Source organism: Carassius auratus, chromosome 1 (genome assembly GCF_003368295.1).
Source record: "Carassius auratus strain Wakin chromosome 1, ASM336829v1, whole genome shotgun sequence".
NCBI lineage: Eukaryota > Metazoa > Chordata > Actinopteri > Cypriniformes > Cyprinidae > Carassius > Carassius auratus.
In genome coordinates this window covers 27,176,638-27,195,931 of record NC_039243.1, presented here as the reverse complement: position 1 = coordinate 27,195,931, position 19,294 = coordinate 27,176,638, and the positions used below count along the sequence as shown (strand labels likewise).

General features: G+C 34.0%; 1 protein-coding gene across 1 annotated transcript in view; it reads left to right on the top strand.

The window, feature by feature from the left end:
* The window catches only part of LOC113106115 (rho GTPase-activating protein 7-like), an 87,252-nt gene that overhangs the window by 8,586 nt on the left and 59,372 nt on the right, over window positions 1–19,294 (top strand). The window contains exons 3-4 of the mRNA XM_026267722.1: window positions 7,607–7,756; window positions 8,275–8,415. Coding sequence (XP_026123507.1) covers window positions 7,607–7,756; window positions 8,275–8,415 — 291 coding nt within the window. The remainder of the gene's footprint in view (window positions 1–7,606; window positions 7,757–8,274; window positions 8,416–19,294) is intronic.

Below are 19,294 nucleotides of genomic sequence, written 5' to 3'. Positions count from 1 at the left end.
TGTGTATGTGTGTTAAAGAGAGTTAAAGGTAAATAAAGTTTCCTGCATGATGCTAACAAAATAATTGAACCTTTTTTATTTTCTTTTTTTATTGGTAAAAAATGCTAGTACCCAGGTTTTAGGTCAGAATTTATTATTATTTATTTTATTATTTATTTTTATAATTAATATTTTTATTTAGCAATGATGCTTTAAATTGAACAAATGTGAGAGTAAATATGTTTTTTGTTATTTATAGATTTTTTATTTTTTTTTAATAAATGCTTTTCTTTTGAAATATTTATTCTTCAAATAATCCTGAAAAAAAACAGTGTATTAAGGTTTCCACAAAAAAACTAAGCAGCACAACATTCAACATTGATCACCAAATCAGCATACTAGTATGATTTCTGAAGATCATGTGACACTGAAGACTGAAGTAATGATGCTGAAAGTTCATATATATATATATATATATTACATGAAATTGTAATAATATTTCACAATATGAGTACTTCTAATGTATTTCTGATCAAATAAATGCACCCTAAGTGAGCTGCCTTTTGAACAATAATGACAATGGTAATCATTCATAGGGCTGGGCGATATATCTAAGGATATGATCATGCGCATCTAATCAGTAAAGCTGCTTCCGTGATCACCGCTAAAATCTCCATCACCTGCTTATAATTGGAGTGGCATTTAATAGACAGAGCCGTAGATCGCTGACAAGCCACGCCATATCGCGTTCATTATCGCAGATGAATCGCCTTCGATATTGAACGCGATATGGCGTGGCTTGTCAGCGATCTACGGCTCTAATGCCACTCCAATTATGTGATAATTATTTTAGCGGTGATCACGGAAGCAGCTTTACTGATTAGATGCGCATGATCATATCATTAGATATATCGCCCAGCCCTAATTCAGTATGATTATAGGATATGTATTGAAGTTCCATGGAAAAATCATCCAGAAAGTCAGAGTATTACTATGGTACATGTCCAAAGAATCTTGGTTGAAACTGATTTTTAGATATTTAGATAAATCTAATTCCGATTTTGCAAAGTTATACTGAGTAGTATTTGCAACATCTTCAGTTTATTCTTTGTGTCCGGAGTGCTGAAGTGAGTTAAAGGATTCCTCCGTGTCCTTGAACAAACCAGCTCTCTGACTTGACCTTATTCAATAATATCCAACACAGTAATTAGGAAGTAAATTCTGAAGCTGTTTCTCTGCTTCCCATAATGCACCCAGTCATTGTCCGACTTAAACATGGACATCTGCTGCAGTCACATGATGCGGTAATATCATGCTCAAGACTTGGGCCAAATACCCAGCAGAATACTTCAGATACTGAAGTGAATGAGTTTGCCAATGGAATGCTGAAGCTTATGCTTATTTCCTGAAAATCTGTGATGAGGTTATGTTTGCAAACAACACACTTTTGCAATTTTCCTGAGTAGGTTATATATGATGGAAAATTATAAATGATTGAAAAAATTGGGAAATCTTGATTTCTAAAGGATGTGACATAGCATTAAATACTGGAAAAATGGCTTCTAAAAAATCAGTTTTGTCATTATAACAAGTCAAAAATTAATGTATTCATATAATAATAAAAAAACTTTTCTTAAATTAGAATGATATTTTGAAGTACATCTGTTTTCATTGTATTTTCATCAAATACTGGTGGACATAACGTACTTCTTTCAAACAAATTTCAAAGGAGGACTCTTTCCAACATCTTTAAAATGCAGACTCTTCATATACTTCTTCTCTCTGAAATAAGGTGAAGTTCAAACCAGCAAAATGCAGTTCCTCTAATGCACAGTGTCTAAATCATTTCAATACAATAAGAGTGAAGGCCTGAAATCTTTGAGGAGATTTATCATGTGTCCAGTTTTATTCCCTGTTCTCTTTGCTCTAAGTCTGTCTGGGATTATGCAGTAGTTTTGGCTGCTGACAGCTTCCATTTAATATTAGCGGCTAACCAGCGATGTGTCACTCTGCAGGACACACTCATTTCAGATGTTGAGGTCATAAGGAAATATCTGTGGGGTCAATGAAGACAGATTTGAGTTGGTCAAAAGCACATTCCCCAGAGATCTCTGGGAAAGAGGAGGAAAGCTTGAGGATTCTGGGAGATCTCACAGTGTGGGAATTCTGTCATCTCCAAACAGGAAGAAGCCTGTAGGAATGTGACCCCTAGAAGACATTAAAAGAGACTGAAACAGGAACATTTTATATTTATTTATTTATTTATTTTTTTTTACACCTGTTAAATATCTAATCACTATAAATCACTTTTTTCTGGTATAGTTCTCCATTTGAGGGTTGGTAAGATATAGATGCCACTTATATCAGAGATGGAGCAATGCATCACATGAGAGTGAAAATGAGCATTTCAGAATGAGTGTGTGTGTCATGGAAAAGTTTAGGCATCCATGCAGCTAGCTTTTACCACATACACACACACTCGCAGAATTCTTGCTCTCATCTGCAAAATCAACAGCAAAGCACTGGCTCTTACAGGCTTATTCTGTGCTAAATGGAAAATAAATGGGAAGCAGTTCCAAGACAATAGTAATAGTAGCATACTGTTATATTTAGTTTGCTTTTTTGTAAACATATAATCTTGTCCAAAACTGTGCTGTCCTCTTATTTCCACAATTTCACACACATCTACTGTATAAAGAATCATTACAAAAACATATACCTACCATGCAAAAGTTTTGGTTCAGTAAGATTTATATATATATATATATATATATATATATATATATATATATATATATATATATATATATATATATATATATATATATATATATATATATATATATATATAAGAATCCTGAAGAAAAAGTACCATGATTTTCACAGAAATATTAAGATTTCAAAACTGATAATAAGAACTGTTTCTTGAGCACCATATCAATTAGAATTATTTCTGAAGGATCATATGACATTGGATCCTGTCTGCAGTGAATGGGTGCCGTCAGAATGAGAATGCAAACAGCTGTTAAAAACATCACAAAAATCCACAAAACTCCTGTCCATCAATTAACATCTTGTGAATCAAAAAGCTGAATGTTTGTAAGATACAAGCCCATAATTGAGACCTTTCTAATTTAAAATTATTTATTTCAACTAAAATATGAGTCCTCTATCCATCATATTACTTTCTCCAGTGAAAAAGTCACATAATCTGAGTCAGGAAAGTAATATGCACAGATCAAACACTGCTTATAATCAGAAACAGTCCCAGACATTTGTAAACAAATATGTTTTTGGAATTTGATGTGATAAGAAATAGGGGATATGTTGGTCAGAAGTGATGGTTTAAAGTTAAAATGCTTTGATAGATTTGTTTCTTACAAAGTAGCAGCTTTTTTACGCCATACGATGTTGATTGACCGACTGGGGTCATATGGATTACTGCTTTATGCTTTTTATCAGCTTTTTGAACTGTTTTGGAAATTCATACAGAATATTTTGGTGAAATATTTATTTAATTAAAACATTTATACTTCATATTATGATTTGGGGGTCTGTCAGTTTTGGTGCAAGTGAAATGACATACAAATAAGAAACAGCAAAAGCAGCATTAAAATCACTGAGGAAAGTTGTACTATTCAAATAAAAATGCACTTATATTGAAGTTCATCAAAGCAAAAGCAGATGCTTAGTTAAAATGTCAAGGAAAGGTCACTTTAATGAGAGGTGTGCTTCATGAGTGTAGAATCCATGTGTGTGTGTGTGTGTGTGTGTGTGTCCATGCTTTGCTGTTCTTGCGGCAATAGAATGTCTCAAAAAAAAAAAAAAAAAAAAAAAAAAAAATCTCTCGAAATCCTTATGAAAAAAAAAAGGCCTTTGGGACAGAGAAGGATCAAAATGACAAATAAATGTGTAAATTTCTTTCTAGAAAATGACAGAGAATCTACTTTCTCCATTAATGGGCAGCATTTTCCACTTGGATTCGATTAGTGCATTTTTAACAATATCAGTTATAGTAAATATATTTTTCACCTGAATAATGAGGGAATATTACATATTTTTAGTGCATATGTGTGGGCTTAGAATAGAATACTTATTAATGCTTATCATTTATGTGGAAATTTTGCCCCACTTGCCCTTATTTTCTGATTATTATTATTATTATTATTATTATTATTATTATTATTATTATTATTATTATTATTATTATTATTATTATTATGAATTTTATTTGAATGTGATTTTTAAAGCCAAAGCAAAAACAAATGAAAACAACACAATAAATTAATTAAAACCTTGAATAAATGTCAACTTTAAAAAAAAAAAAAAATCTTCCTAAATTGAAGTGTTTCTAATAGTGAAACCTACATAAGTTTCTTGTAGAATGTCTATAGCTGTAGTGTCTTACTAGAAGCGTGCCACCTGAGGTCAGTGTAACACCTGATATCACACACACACAAGACTAATGAGGAGGAATCTTTCAGTAGTTCCATCACTCTCTTGCATTACTTGCAGGAATTTAATGTAAGTGTGTACTGTCAGGTGTTTCACTGATCTCTGTTTATACAGTCCTTTTTTAAAAAAAAAATGACTCTACCATTCGACTGATGATGATAAAGTCATCTTTTAATAAAATATCAACTTTGTCCCATTTTCCTAAAATACATTGGGGAAAATAAAAAAATACAAGCAAGTAAGATATAATATGTTATTACTAGGGTAGTGCTATGGATAGCAAAACTAAGATAATTTGGTCTAAGCAAAAGTCTAGATTTGCTCTCCATTTAAACTCATTAGTGAGAAACCATCTGGATTTTGAAGATGTCTCGTTTGTGTTTAATGCTAAGTGCATTCATACTGTGCATTTAATTTATGACTTCAGAATATTAAAATTATTATGGAAAAAAAAAAAACTGAAGTGTTTGTTTAGTTAGTTATTTAAAGTCATATAAACCTTTTTCAAATTTTACGACTTTTTAGCTGTATATAACAAAATAATATTTATTTATACATTAATTATATAAATGTATTTATTTATATTAGTTAATTGGCGATGGTTACAATTGTTGACTAAAACTAAAATACAATTAAAATAATTATTATTTGCAAATAAAATAAGCAATAACTGAAATAAAATGTAAACTTGAACGTATTTTATTTCAGCTAATTGAAAGGCAACATTTCTCCTTTTCATTTAAATTTGAAAGTGTAATAAATACAGTACTAAAACTCAAATAAATTCAACTCGATAAATTAAAACTGGATGAAACTATGTAGACATACTTGTAAAAAGGACAAAAGCACACAACAAAGTCAATATATACTATAATATATAAATAATGTAGGCCTACATCTGACAGGATGAATGTGAGAGCTTTTCCTGTTCTCTAGACCTGCTGTCAGTTGATGTGTTATGAGTAGCACAATAATGTGTTGTTCAGATTCATCCTTGTAATAGGAAGAAAAAAAAGAGTTTACATTTGAAAGCACAGTATTTTTTAGCTTGTTTTGTATCAAAACAGCATTTCACAAGGATTAAAATTTCAGTCCATTTCTCATGTAAAGCTGTCATATGGGTTAAGAATGCCTATAGTATATATATTAAAGGGACAGTTCACCCAAAAATGAAAATGATCCCATGATTTAGCCATCCTAGTTGTGTATGACTGTATTATTTTACAGAAACAAAACTAGAGTTATATACAGTATATTAAAAAAAAAAAAAAAATGTCCTGGCTCTTCCAAGCTTTATAATGGCAGTGAATGGGGGTTGAGATTTTGAGCTTGAGGGTGATTTTTGGGTGAACTATCCTTTTAAATAATATATAGTACATGTGAATCTTATAAAATAATCATATAGACTCATTTTATGGTGATTTTTGGAGCCAGAGAATACCAAGTGAGTGAACTGGAGACAAAGCATGTGTTTTGGATAATTGCTTGTGTGCTTGTTAGATCATTAGTAAAGTGTCTCTCTGTCTGTCTCTTATTCTCTCCCTGTGTGCTCTGTGATAGACAAGCATGTATTAAGGGTAAATACCAGAAAAAGCTATGCAAGCCCTTTACACACTGCACTGCTTTGTGTGGGGCTGTTTGCACAGGCCTGGTTCAGACATGGGGCAAGTGCCAGCATCATTCCTCTATGCTTGAGTAGCATTACTACTTCAGTCTACCACTCGCTCTCTGTAGTTCTGTGTGCTTTAAAGGGGGGGTGAAATGCTAGTTTTCACTCAATATCCTGTTAATCTTGAGTACATATAGCGTAGTACTGCATCCTTCATAACTACAAAAAGTCTTTAGTTTTATTATATTCATAAAAAAAGATAGTCTGTACCGATTTTTCCCGGAAAAACACGAGCGCCTGGAGGCGTGACGTGTGGGCGGAGCTAAAGAATCACGAGTGCCAGTAGGCTTTTGCGTTGAGAGCATGTGGAAGCTGTGACATTACCGTGAGGGAAAAACCATCATCCAAAACAAACCGTGGCTAACAGTCAGATTCAGCCGTTTATTTATGATCCAGAATCAGATCCCGAGGCTGAAACTGAACGAGAGCAGCAGCAGCAATGACTCGCTCCGAGCGGGGCTCGAACCCGGGTCTCCAGCATGGGAGGCGGACGCACTAACAAGGAGGCAGAGATATTTGAAGCAGTTTTACTCACTGCCTGCGGTTCCAACACACGATCGTGACCCTTTTTTGTTGGGATTGCATCATCCTTAAGAAATAAACGATACACAAATCCGGCGTCAAATTGGGCCTTGTTTGTAAAACAAGCATCTTCGAAATGCAGGGAACAAACAAAAACACTTGCACAACTCCGTTGATGCTCTGTAAAAATAAACTCCATCCACTGGTCCCTTAATGCTGTTTTTTTTTTTTTTTTTGGTAATCTGTGCAGGGTTGTCTTGCCCTGGCAACCAAAAACACACTCCTTTTTTGTGACATTTCGCGACGCTCTCGCTCTGATCAGTGAAGTCTGTTGTGCTCTCAGTGCTGTGCTATACGGGAGCGCGCGCTCTTCCGGCAGAAGTGTCCTCAGGACCCATATAAGGAAATTCCGCTCCATCTAACGTCACACAGAGCCATACTCGAAAAAACTTTCCGAAACTTGTGACAAACCGGAAGGAGTATTTTGGGAACAAAAATACTCCTTCAAACATACAACTTAATTTTTGAAACTTTGTCCATGTTTAGCGTGGGAATCCAACTCTTTAACAGTGTAAAAAACTCAGTATGCATGAAATAGCATTTCACCCCCCCCTTTAACCATTCTGCCAGTATGGTTCGTATATATATATATATATATATATATATATATATATTCTTTTCAATTGGCAAAAGAAATTTTCACAAAAAATGACAAGTAAATGATGACAGGATTTGGGTGGACTTTTCCTTTAATAGCATTAACCACCACTGAGAGAAAAATAAAAAATTGGTAAAATTGAATGAAGTGTTGCCTTAGCTTGTATGGAAAAGTCTCGTCTTCACCCGAGTCGCCGCTTGGTCTGGTGTGACATATGTTTTAAGAATTGTCATTGGGAGTGATCAGATTAATGTCAGTGTTGGTTTTAAGGTTATGTTTCTCGAATAAAATCTGATTATACAAAAATGTTTTTCTCATTTCAGAGCTCACGGGAGGAGAGGGAGAAAGAAAGGTCACGTTTGGACTCCATGGTTCTGTTAATAATGAAGTTGGATCAGCTGGATGAAGAGATTGAGAATGCTCTAAGCTCCTCCCTCAATAGTACTCCCAACTTAAAGAGGCACATCATCTCTGTGAGTGATACACTAATTTCATCTCAAATCTTGCAATAATGAAATATTCGACATCAAGGCACCAGAATTTCATACCAGAACTAAACTCTTTAGTGGTTGGTCAATATATTTGCCTTTATGTATATGTATATGTATATATATATATATATATATATATATATATATATATATATATATATATATATATATATATATATATATATATATATATATATATATTTATGATTCGCATAGACCATTATGTTGGAAGAAGTCCTTTTATTTTGATAGTGCACATAACTTTCAATTTGACAGAATGCCAGTTAGTATTTTAATAATTCTGTTTAACAATAAATTATTAGATAGAACTGTTAATCTTTTTTCTATATATTTACAGTTTTTTTTTTCATATTTATTCTTTTTTAATTATTTCTAAATATGTTAATATTATGTTAAATAAATATGAATTTAAATTCAGCAATTGTTAAGTATGTGTTTTTATGTTTAAAGTAGAACAGTATTACTTGTTTCCTAAACAGGAAGTTGATTTAGAAATGCTGGATTCAGCAGGAAGTCTTTCAGGCTCCTCCCAGTCTCTAAACACCCCACTTTATCGCTCATCATCATCGCTGTCTTCATCAGGACCCTCTGGAACTTCTGGGGCTAGACCAAAAAATGAGGTAAGTTAACCAAAACCTATAATTGGAATTGTTGTTGAACACATTATCAAATCAAATACTGAAAACTTACTTACAGTATACAAGGTTTGGAGTTTCCAATCACCTGAACAGGTCAGCTTTTCATTGGTGTGAGAAGCGCCGTGAAATATCATTTATACTTTCTCATGAGTCATGGCTCTGGAACTGGTTAAACCTGGTGTCACTAATTTCTCATGCACTTTTTGACGAGGCCACTGAAGTGTCCAATATGTACATATGCTTTTCTGTATGGTGAAGGACAACAGTAAACAGTAAATTAGAGCGTGCTGTGGTTCCAGTAGCCACTTTAAAGGATTTTGAGGAGAGACTCTCTCGCTCGCATCCTCTCTCTAATTTTCTTTCTCTCTGAGTGGCTAAAACTACTGGAACATCATAATAACAGCCTTTACTGTCTGCCAACTTCCACTATTCCTTGAAGAAGCATTCCTTATGATCTTCCCCTCTGGTACATGTGCATGTCTGGATGTCTGTGGATGTGAGTGAGATCTTGTGTGAGTTTGTGTTCTGAGGTGAGCGTAAAAGTCTTCCATTTGATTACCCATTACATGCTTGACTCCACATTTCAGAAGCACATGCCAAATAACACTTAAAGTGCCAGTGAGCGGCAGGAAGAGAAGGACAGAATGCTTTTATTTGTGAAAGTGTGAACAAAATCCACAAAGGTTCGGTTTAAGAGCAGAAACAAATGAGTAGTAGCAGACTAATAGCACTTATGAGCAAAACTGATTCAAAATATCTGAAGATATTTTTCATATTATTCAATATGTGTGTGTGGGTGTATACCGTACATAGTGCTTTTATAATTGTTAAATGTATGATTATAAATATAATCATGTTTTTATATATATATATATATATATATATATATATATATATATATATATATATATATATATATATATATATATGTGTGTGTATACATTATATATATATAATAATGGCGCCAGAACGCAGATCATTAAAACACTATAATGCAAAGCACAGGGAATGCAATCTTACACGTTTGAGCAAGTACCCACAGACACACGCCGACATTGTAGCATGGAGCACGTGTCGTAAAGTACAGATAAAGTCAAACTTGTTTACAAGAGAAACCACTGTTTACCCTGACACTTATTCAATGTCTGCGACCATCAAGTGTGTGTGCACATTTGTAAGCATTCACTCACACCTTTCTGTTTGTTCGTTCCAGCCATTCCTCCCCAGATTACATAAGTGTACCAGGTAAACACATGAAAGATTAGGCCTTTTTCTACACACACAAGCTAACTAGCACACACACAACATTTGCACGCAAGCCTCTTAGCTCTTGCTAAGGTATGTTAAACACTAACGGTACACTGCAAGGCCATGGCTACCCTTCATTGCTAATGAATGTTATTTGGGGCTACAGTAGCAGTGACAGTGAATGTACAGAAGTTTAGTGAGGCGTCACTGTATGTCCATACCAGAAAACAAAGTTATGCTGGTAAATTTTGTGCACGTGCTTATAGTCTTCATGACTGGAAAGATAGAAAGTTAAATAAATAGATGCTGAGAGAAAGGACTGGAAACTGAGGCCTGTCTGAAAATGTATTACTCATCTTTCAGTTCATGTCCTCTGAATGTGTGTGTGTGTGTGAGAGATAAAGATATATGGATATACTGTACTGTATCGTTCAAAAGTTATCAGTCAGTAAATTATTATTATTATTATGTTCAAGGTCAGACATGATGTATCAGGCATTATTAGAGCCCAAAACAAGGGTGTTATCTTCCTCTCCATGTCAGAGAAAATAGGGGGAAAAATCAGACATGATACATGACTGGAATGATATCATTGATTCTACACATCACATTGACCCACTCTGAGATTTCAGTTATGTAAGAGAATTGAGAAGAAAGAGATAGGAAGAGACTGTACTGTGTCGCTCAAAAGTTATCAGTCAGTAAATTATTATTATTACTTTTTATTTTTTCAGGAAGGATGCATTACGTTTCTCAAGAGTCTAGTTTATAATCCTACAAAAGATTTATATTTCAAAGAAATGATGTTATTTTGAACTTTCTATACATCAAAGAATCTTGAAAGTATTAAGCAGCAACTTTTCGACACTAACAATATATTACGTGCCCCTAATACCTGTGTACTTATATAGTAACTAGATGTGTACGTAGTATGTAACAAAAGTGTAAGTACACATTGGTGTGTAGTATCTACAGCTCTAATGTTTGTGTAACTACAGGTACACATATGTAACAACCTACAGAATGGTATGTGTAAGTACAAATGTGTAACAGGACATTGGAAACAACACTTTTTGGTAATGAAAGTACAAATGTGTAACGAAAGTGTTACACTTTACATTAGATTTATCATGTAATTACTCTGTTACACAGCAGAAATTGTGGTTGGTGTCCAGATTGTTACACTTTATATTAAGTGGACAGTTCCTGAGGAGTTACCATGAAGTACACTGGTATTACAGTGGTGCTCCAACTCCTCCCACTTTACATATCCCTAAACCTACCCATCTCCACCTTCTGGATCAAATGGTGCCAATTACTCTTATGCACATTGTTGTTACAAAATGTAGTTGTATGTCCTGTTACACATTTGTACTTACACAAACCATCCTGAGGGTTGTTACATATGTGTGGTAACATAAATATTACAGCTGTAGATACTATGTACTAATGTGTACTTACACTGTGATTACATACTGTACTACATACACATTTAGTTACTATGTAAGTGCACAGGTATTAGGGGCACAATATAAAGTGAAACCAAAATATTTATTGAGTGGCAAATCAGCATATTAAAATTATCTCTGAAGGATCATGTGACACTGAAAACTGGAGTAATGATGCTGAGAATGTTGACAGCTTTGTTTTGTCTCCCCCCCCCCCCCCCCAAATATATATATATATATATATATAATCATACCTCAAATTTGTACATAGGCAAAGCATTCAGCAGCTTTTTTTTTTTTTTTAAATAGCAATTTCTACGTTTCTGTAAGTAGCAGTAAAGCATGGCAAAGTAATATCCCTCATTCCAAAGTAATATCTCTCATTCCAGCAAATTTTCTCAACATAGAATATTTCAGCATCATTTTTTAATGCAAGCAGCATTCATTTGTACATCTAAGTTGAATGTTTGTCCATGCTGAATAATTAAAAACTCCTATCTAAGTTATGTTACCACCTTCCCTAAGTGTTTTTTGAATAATTTACCTCCATTTCTCTTAAAAGAGCTGAAATATTTTTTTTTTTTTTTTTTTTTAATAGATAGACAGTTCCCCGTTGCATACTGGTAAACAACAAAACTGCATAGTAGGCTTACCTTTCTTGGCAGTTTTAAGCTTTAATTAGTTAAAGTGACTTTGGTAAAAATGAGAGAGAGAATGGGTGATACAAAGAAAAAAAATAATGTTTTTAGAGAAGGATGTGGAAAATGGAACCTCTTTTTGACCTTAAGCAGGAAATCGCTGTTTTCTGACATGTTCAAGGTCAGACATGCTGTATCAGGCATTCTTAGAGCCCAAAACAAGGGTGTTATCTTCCTCTGCATGTCAGAGAAAGTAGGGAAAAAATCAGACATGGTACTGTACATGACTGGAATGATATCATTGGTTTTACACATCACAATGACCCACTCTGAGATTTCAGTTATGTAAGGGGATCGAGAAGAAAGAGATAGTTGTGTTTAGGGGACAATAGCAGACATGGAGAACATCTAAGCTGGCTTTTAAATATGCCTTCACACCCTTTAGATTCATTTATTTATTATCTGCCATGAGTTCTTCCATTAGTCATTGACTAATTCAATTAAACAGCCTAATGAGGGAACACATACATAAGCATTTAGTTGTGTCTTCCCATAATGACCACATTTCCGTCTTTGTTTCTCTCCTCACATGATCCAGAACCCTGAATGTTTCGTCCCACTTTCACCTCATAACTCAAGCTTGTCAAGAGCACAGGACGTTTAGTGTATTTGGCTAGCATCATTGTGTTGACAGCTAATTGGCCCAATATGAGTAGAACTGGATATATTTGTTTGAGGCACCTGATGTCTCAGCATTACAAATCTATTTGTCTTAAGGGGTTTTCATCTGTTGGAAAATGGCAACATATTTGTATATTAAACAGAGGATGGCAGCCAAAGTGAATTACAGTCATTTGTTGTCTATAAATGTAAAGGTGTGGAATAGCAAGAGATTTAGAGATGACAGGGTCCGCTGTGTGTGAAAGCATGGGTAACTATAAATCATGATGTAAACATGCAAACGCACAGGCCAAAAAGAGTTGGAAACAAGTGTTATGTTCAGCACACACCCAAAAACACACACACAAGCTTATATTTATTAAATATAATGAATGTAATTCCAATAGAATGTGCACATAAATATCACATCACTCTGTAATTTGATTTATGTGTGGAAAACTATTTCCCCCACATTGTTTAAAAATAAATAAATAGGAGGACATAATATTTTAAATTCTCATTCACAATCACATTTACAAATTTTTGCAACTTTATTTCTCATAATTGTGATTTTCCTCAGTTGCGAATTTATATTTCTCAACGTGACGTATCTTTTATTGCAAACTTTATCTCTAAATTGTTTGATTTATTTGACAGAAACAGGCTTCTATATTTATGGAGTTGTTTTCTGAGTCCAGGTAGAGTGATACCTGTCAAAACTGGCACCCCTATGCTGTTCCAAAGGTTAGCCTCATTTCTTGCTTTCCAAAAGTCCCTCTGCTTTAATTCTGCATCTTCCATTGTGATTGGAGCCTGGATTATATTGGATTACAGGGATTAGCATCCTGAATCTCTTTCTCTAATCCAAGGAGTCAATTAGGGCTGGAAAATAATACCAGTAATAATCCGGAAATACCAGCTATTGTTAGGTTAGTTAGTATTTAGAGGGAATGTTCTTTACTTTAAATGTATGATGCTCTACAGAAATATGTAGCTCATGATCTTGTATTTAACCTTCAACCTTTCTAGACTTTTGGGAATAATAATGCATTTTTAAGGCACAAAGAAAAAGGTGTCCCTTATTGACCCACTCATTTAAATTCAAATTGTACTTTATAGCACTGAATTATAGATACAGGACACTCTTAAAAAGTGGATAAAGGTTCTTTAGAATTTTAAAATGTTCTTCTAACTAAGAAAACAAAATGGATTTTTTAAAGAAGTGTTCACTGACAGGTTCTTTAAGAAATCAAAAATGGTTTATCTAAGATATTGCTGTGAAAACCTCCTTTTGGGACCTTCATTTTTAAGAGTGTAGTTCTTCATACTATAAGAAGAAGAAAAGAAGGATTCTTTTCAGAATGGTTCCTGAATGGCATTGCTGGATTTGGATACTTTATTTTTAAGGGTTATAAACCGTTCCGAACCAGTGGATGATAGTGCCATGAAATCCCCCAGTGAGCTTGCAGAGTGTAATTGTGGCAAGACAAAATTCCTTAAAATACTATTAGCTTGGGATCAGTCAGTGTCCTGTTTTTGTCCTTCGTAAGCAGAATAGGGACACAGTGTAATTGTTTATCCTGTCCACTTCTGTACTTTTACTTCCTTTGGGTCCCTAGTCATTGTATTGTTTAGTTAATAAATATATATATATATATATATATATATATATATATATATATATATATATATATATATATAGAACATATGATACTTTTTAAGGATACTTTGGTGAATAAAAAGTCAGCAGAACTGTTTCCAACTTTTTTTTTAATCATATTAGAATGATTTCTAAAGGATCATGTGATAATGATCCTAAAAATTCAGCTTTGCATCACAAAAATAAATGATAATTTAAAGTATAATAAATTTAAAAACAATTATTTTAAATTGTAATAATATATCACAATATTAATTTTTTTCTGTATTTTTGATCAAATAAATGCAGGCTTGATGAGCAGAAGAAACTTCTTTCAAAAACATTAAAAATAGTAATGTTTCCAAACTGTTGGTCTGTACTGTATATATATATATATATATATATATATATATATATATATATATATATATATATATATATGTACTACTGTAAATATTATTATTTATTTATTTTTACAGTAACGTAATAAGATTTTTTTTTTTTTTTTTTCATTTCACAATATGGTGGTGATAGAAATACCAGAATATTCTTTAAAGGATTGTGGCTGAGAGGAGTAAACAATCATACTGGATTTCTGAATTTGTAAAATTCAAATTCTGGATTTGAACTGGATTGTTTCCGTATGCAGCTGGCTGTTTTTAGCTTGAATCGCATCTTGTAATATCAGCTGTGATCACTGAGTCAGAGATACAGTTTATGCCATGTAACATGCCCTGAGGGACAATTCACATCACTTCCTGCCAAAACAGTTCACATAAAACATTTGGAAGTTATTATCGGGTAAAGAAGGGGGTGTTCTCACTGCGAAGGAGGAAAAAAAGACAGGGGTCCTTTTTTCCCACGTTTTTCAGTGCACGTGCAGGAATGTCTTCATTAGTTGCGGAAAAAAGTTTTAGATTCAGGGGGTATAGATAGCATCTGTGTGTCTACATACTCTACAAATGGCATGTATATATGCTCCGAATAAATACATAAGGTCCCTTCTGAGACCTGAAACTGAGGCAAAATAATAATAATATGTTTAATTTATATGAGGATGTTTTACAAGGTACACCAAAAAGCACTTGGTTTGTGTGTACATGCACAGAAAATGTATATAGGTATCTTTATCCTTAAATTAATCTTTAACAAACAAGAGGGTGCAATAAGAATGGTCATCGAGACACATGTACACACACACACACACACACACACCTTACCCACTCAGACTTTGGGTGGGCCAATCTGGCCCCTACCAGCTGCACATTCTTAACCAGACGAGGGGGCTGGTAAACTCTGCACTTCAACCTGCTCAACTTACATACACACACACAAACACATCTTATCTTTCTTTCAAAACTTGAATAGTTGTATGAAGTTATTGGTAGATCCTTAAAGCCAGTGTAGCGATGTAGAATTAGATTTGGACACTTTCTCTCTGGTAAGTTAGGGTATTGTGGCTGACTGTTAGGGTGTTGCTATGCTGTTTGGTGTTCGAAGTGATTTTTAGCATATTAGACCCTATGCTAAAGTTCTGACATGTCTGAATGTTGTTAAGGCGTTATTTAGCATGTTGCTATTTGCTTGCTAGGCTGTTGTAGGTGTTACTAAAGTGTTGCAAAGAGCCCAAGTCCGAAGCTATGATAGTCCTTTTACTTTTAATTGCTACCTTATATACACACACACACACACACACACACACACACACACACACACACACGCACAGTATATCATAACCCATAATCATAAAGTATGAAAAAAACAACAATACATTTTCAAAACCAGAATTTTTCCCCAAACACACCATCCAAATATCCCAATTATAATTGAGTGAATGCTTATTTTCACTGTATATCCATGTGATCCCTGCCAACTGGTTAAATGTGTTTAACTGCATGGTGTTTATCCCAACTCACTCTCTCACACACACACACACACACACACACACAAAGAGTAAATGAATGCTTGAGTGCTCTAGCCCGTTGTTTTTTCTGTTGGACACCTGATACGACCTCTGATCCCTAATGCCCTGACAACCTGTGCCCAGGGACATTACAGGCCAAAAAATGTGACCCAGTCCTGCCCCATAACGGCCGGGGACACACACTTGCACACACGATTGCATACTTAAACGCACACATAGAAAAACAAAACAAAAAAGTGGTGTTGTCATATGGTTGCACTGAAAGTATTGTTGTGTGTATCTGTGTGATTGCTCAGACATTGCTCAGTGGTTGATTACTGCTATCAGCCTGCATTAGAAATATATATATATATATATATATATATATATATATATATATATATATATATATATATATATATATATATATATATATATTTTTTTTTTTTTTTTTTTTTTTATGCAAATCACTAGGTGGATGCTGCATAAAGGTGGTTTTTGAGGAGATTACCCCCTTCTATGTTTTCTCAGTGCCCAGACAAGCGCTATATAAAAATGAATTATTCTTAATATTAAATCTATGGGGAATGATAATTTGTAAATAATTTGTTCGATCACTTAGAAAATAGCAATAGTATACTTACTAGGTGGTATTAGGTGTAGCATAAGTGCAGTACATATTTTTATAACATAAATATAATTATTTTGTCATTTGTAATATTATTGACATGCTGGTAAATATAACAATGTAATAACAATTATATATTTTATATTAAAAAAATTTTTTAGTAAAACATTGAGCACCAGCATGAAAAATAACAATAGTGATTCTTGCCTGTTTGGCTTTTCTTTGTTATTTATTAATTTGATCTCACTGTCCTAATTTTCTGTCGCCTCATTTCCTGCTTCCTCTCCATCTTTTATTCTTCCCACTCGTATGAGGGTGGTGTGTTTGGGATAGCACATGATAACAGTGCTTTGACTCAAATATATAGTTATTCTGAGTGTACCAGAAATCTGAAGTATTAATAGTATTTCACTGTTGGTGGCCTTGAGTTGTTTGTTTCTGTGAATTTGAGAAAACAACAGTCCTACACATAGAAGAATGTAGAATGTGATATGTGCTACAGTATGATAACATGGCTAACACTCTGCTGCATCATGTTTCATTGTATTTGCAGGCTCTTAATTTCACATTATGGTTGTGAATTTAAGTCAACGGGTTGTGGACTTTTTAGTGCATGCTGAGGTATATGTTGTTGGTGTTGGCATGCACGTGTATGTAAGAGTGTTCATGATAGATTTACTGTCGATGGCTTGCAGTGTGCCAGCATGGAACTTTTTGGCCGTTAACTAACATCTCTAAAGTCATTATTTAGCCGTAAATCTGAGAACCATCATTGTTGTTGGGGAGTTATATGGATATTTATTTATTTATTTATTACTGATTGTGTAGTCTATTGATGTTTAACTGTGTGTGTGATTCAGATAAACCATGTTCAGGTATGTGTGAGTAAGCCCCAATCGTATACTGGTGTCTGTGTGTCTGTGTGTGTGTTCTCTAGACAGATTGGTTGCGAGGCAACGCTTTATCCAGGCATCAGTGGCAGTACCCTCAACAAGGAGAGGAATGCACAGGGTGGATTTGTCTTCAGCTATGAGATAGAGAGATAATGATAGTGAGATAGATAGCAGAGATAGAGATAGTGCTGCTGGCTAGACATAACTTTTAAGGAGAGAAAAAGTCTTCAATCTAACCAGAGCATTTCAGAAATTAAGGATATGGTGGAACTAAGAGAAAATAAGAGAATGTGATAACAGAGAGCAATAAAGGAATTGGGGTGAGAAATAGTACATGAAAAAGGGGAAGATGGAGGTAGATAAAGAAGAATATGCTCTGATGTTTTGAAGAGAAAGCCACATTCTGCATATAACAGGATGCATCGCTCTTTCGAGGCAGATGATGGAGGTGTTTCTGTCAGTATGATCTGTTCCAGGGACTTTGGGATTACACAAGGTCAAAGGTCATTGAACAGAGCGGGAGTTCTGTGGATGAAGGTCACCCGGAGACGGAGACCCCGACATTCCTTCAGAACCACAGAAATTCCTCTTTGGCCTGACTAAAAAAAAAAAAGTCAACACACAAGGATAATGAACAATAACTAACAAAGGAACAGATATTAATAGCCATTACTCTGTTCAGGAAAGAGAGCCATTTAGGGCTCCTTTAAATCAACATTTTGAGTTTTATGACATATTGTCCATGTCTTTTAGTTTTGAGGTCATCTATATGCTAGCAAACCAGTGTTATTTTAAAACTATTTGCATGGTAAAATAACACAAAGCTTTGAATTAGCTTTCATATTTATATTTTCAGTTTTGGTTTTAATTTAATTTAATTTAAACAATTTTATGTTAGGGAATTTTGTTATATGCTTTATTTATTTTTTTCTCATCTTATATTTATGTTTAATGCCAACTTTATTGTTATGAAATAAAACAATATTAATAGGTTTAGTTAATAATGAAAACACTGTAGTGTATTCCTAAACAGTTAGCATGTGTAGCATATGTAAAGACTACACATTTAAAATGTACAGTCTCTGTTTTCCAGGAAAATGATTGAAAGTGTTGATGACTCATCATGCAAATGTTTGTCCAATCAGATGCCCTAAACTATGAGAATGTCCCACCCCATAATGCCTAACATGCAGCAAACTATGGTTCATTGTTGTGACTTAGCTTTAGAAATGCCCTTGGATATATCTCACCAAAACTTCCTGTTTCAACACAGGAAGAGTCTTTACAAAGGTCTTCAACCAAATCCACAACTGTGCTAAATTTGGAAGCAATATTAATGCCTTTGCCAAGTAGATTAATCATTTTTCCAGGCAAAATGCTGTGGCTAAAATAATCACTTACACACACTTTTTTTGGTATTTTTTAATTGTGTGTTTTCCACTGAGACATGCCGACATGGTAAAAATATGCAGCTGGGTTCTTTTTGTCTCAGATTTGTGACAAATGTCTAGCAGCATTATTAGTAAAAACACACATGTTCTAACAAATTATGGATAATCACATTGAGTCAAGATAAAATAGACTACCTGGCATTTTACAGGATATGTAAGCATGTACGTATCTGCATGTGTTTATGTGAATGTGTATGTCCAGCTATTCCTTACGTTACGGGGACCAAATATCCCCGCAAGTATAGTCAACTTTGTCTTTGGTGTGACATTTTTTGGTCTCAGTGAGGAAAACAGCTTATAAATCATACAGGAATTAAGTTTAAAATCTTAAAATGCAGGACTTTCAGTGTGAG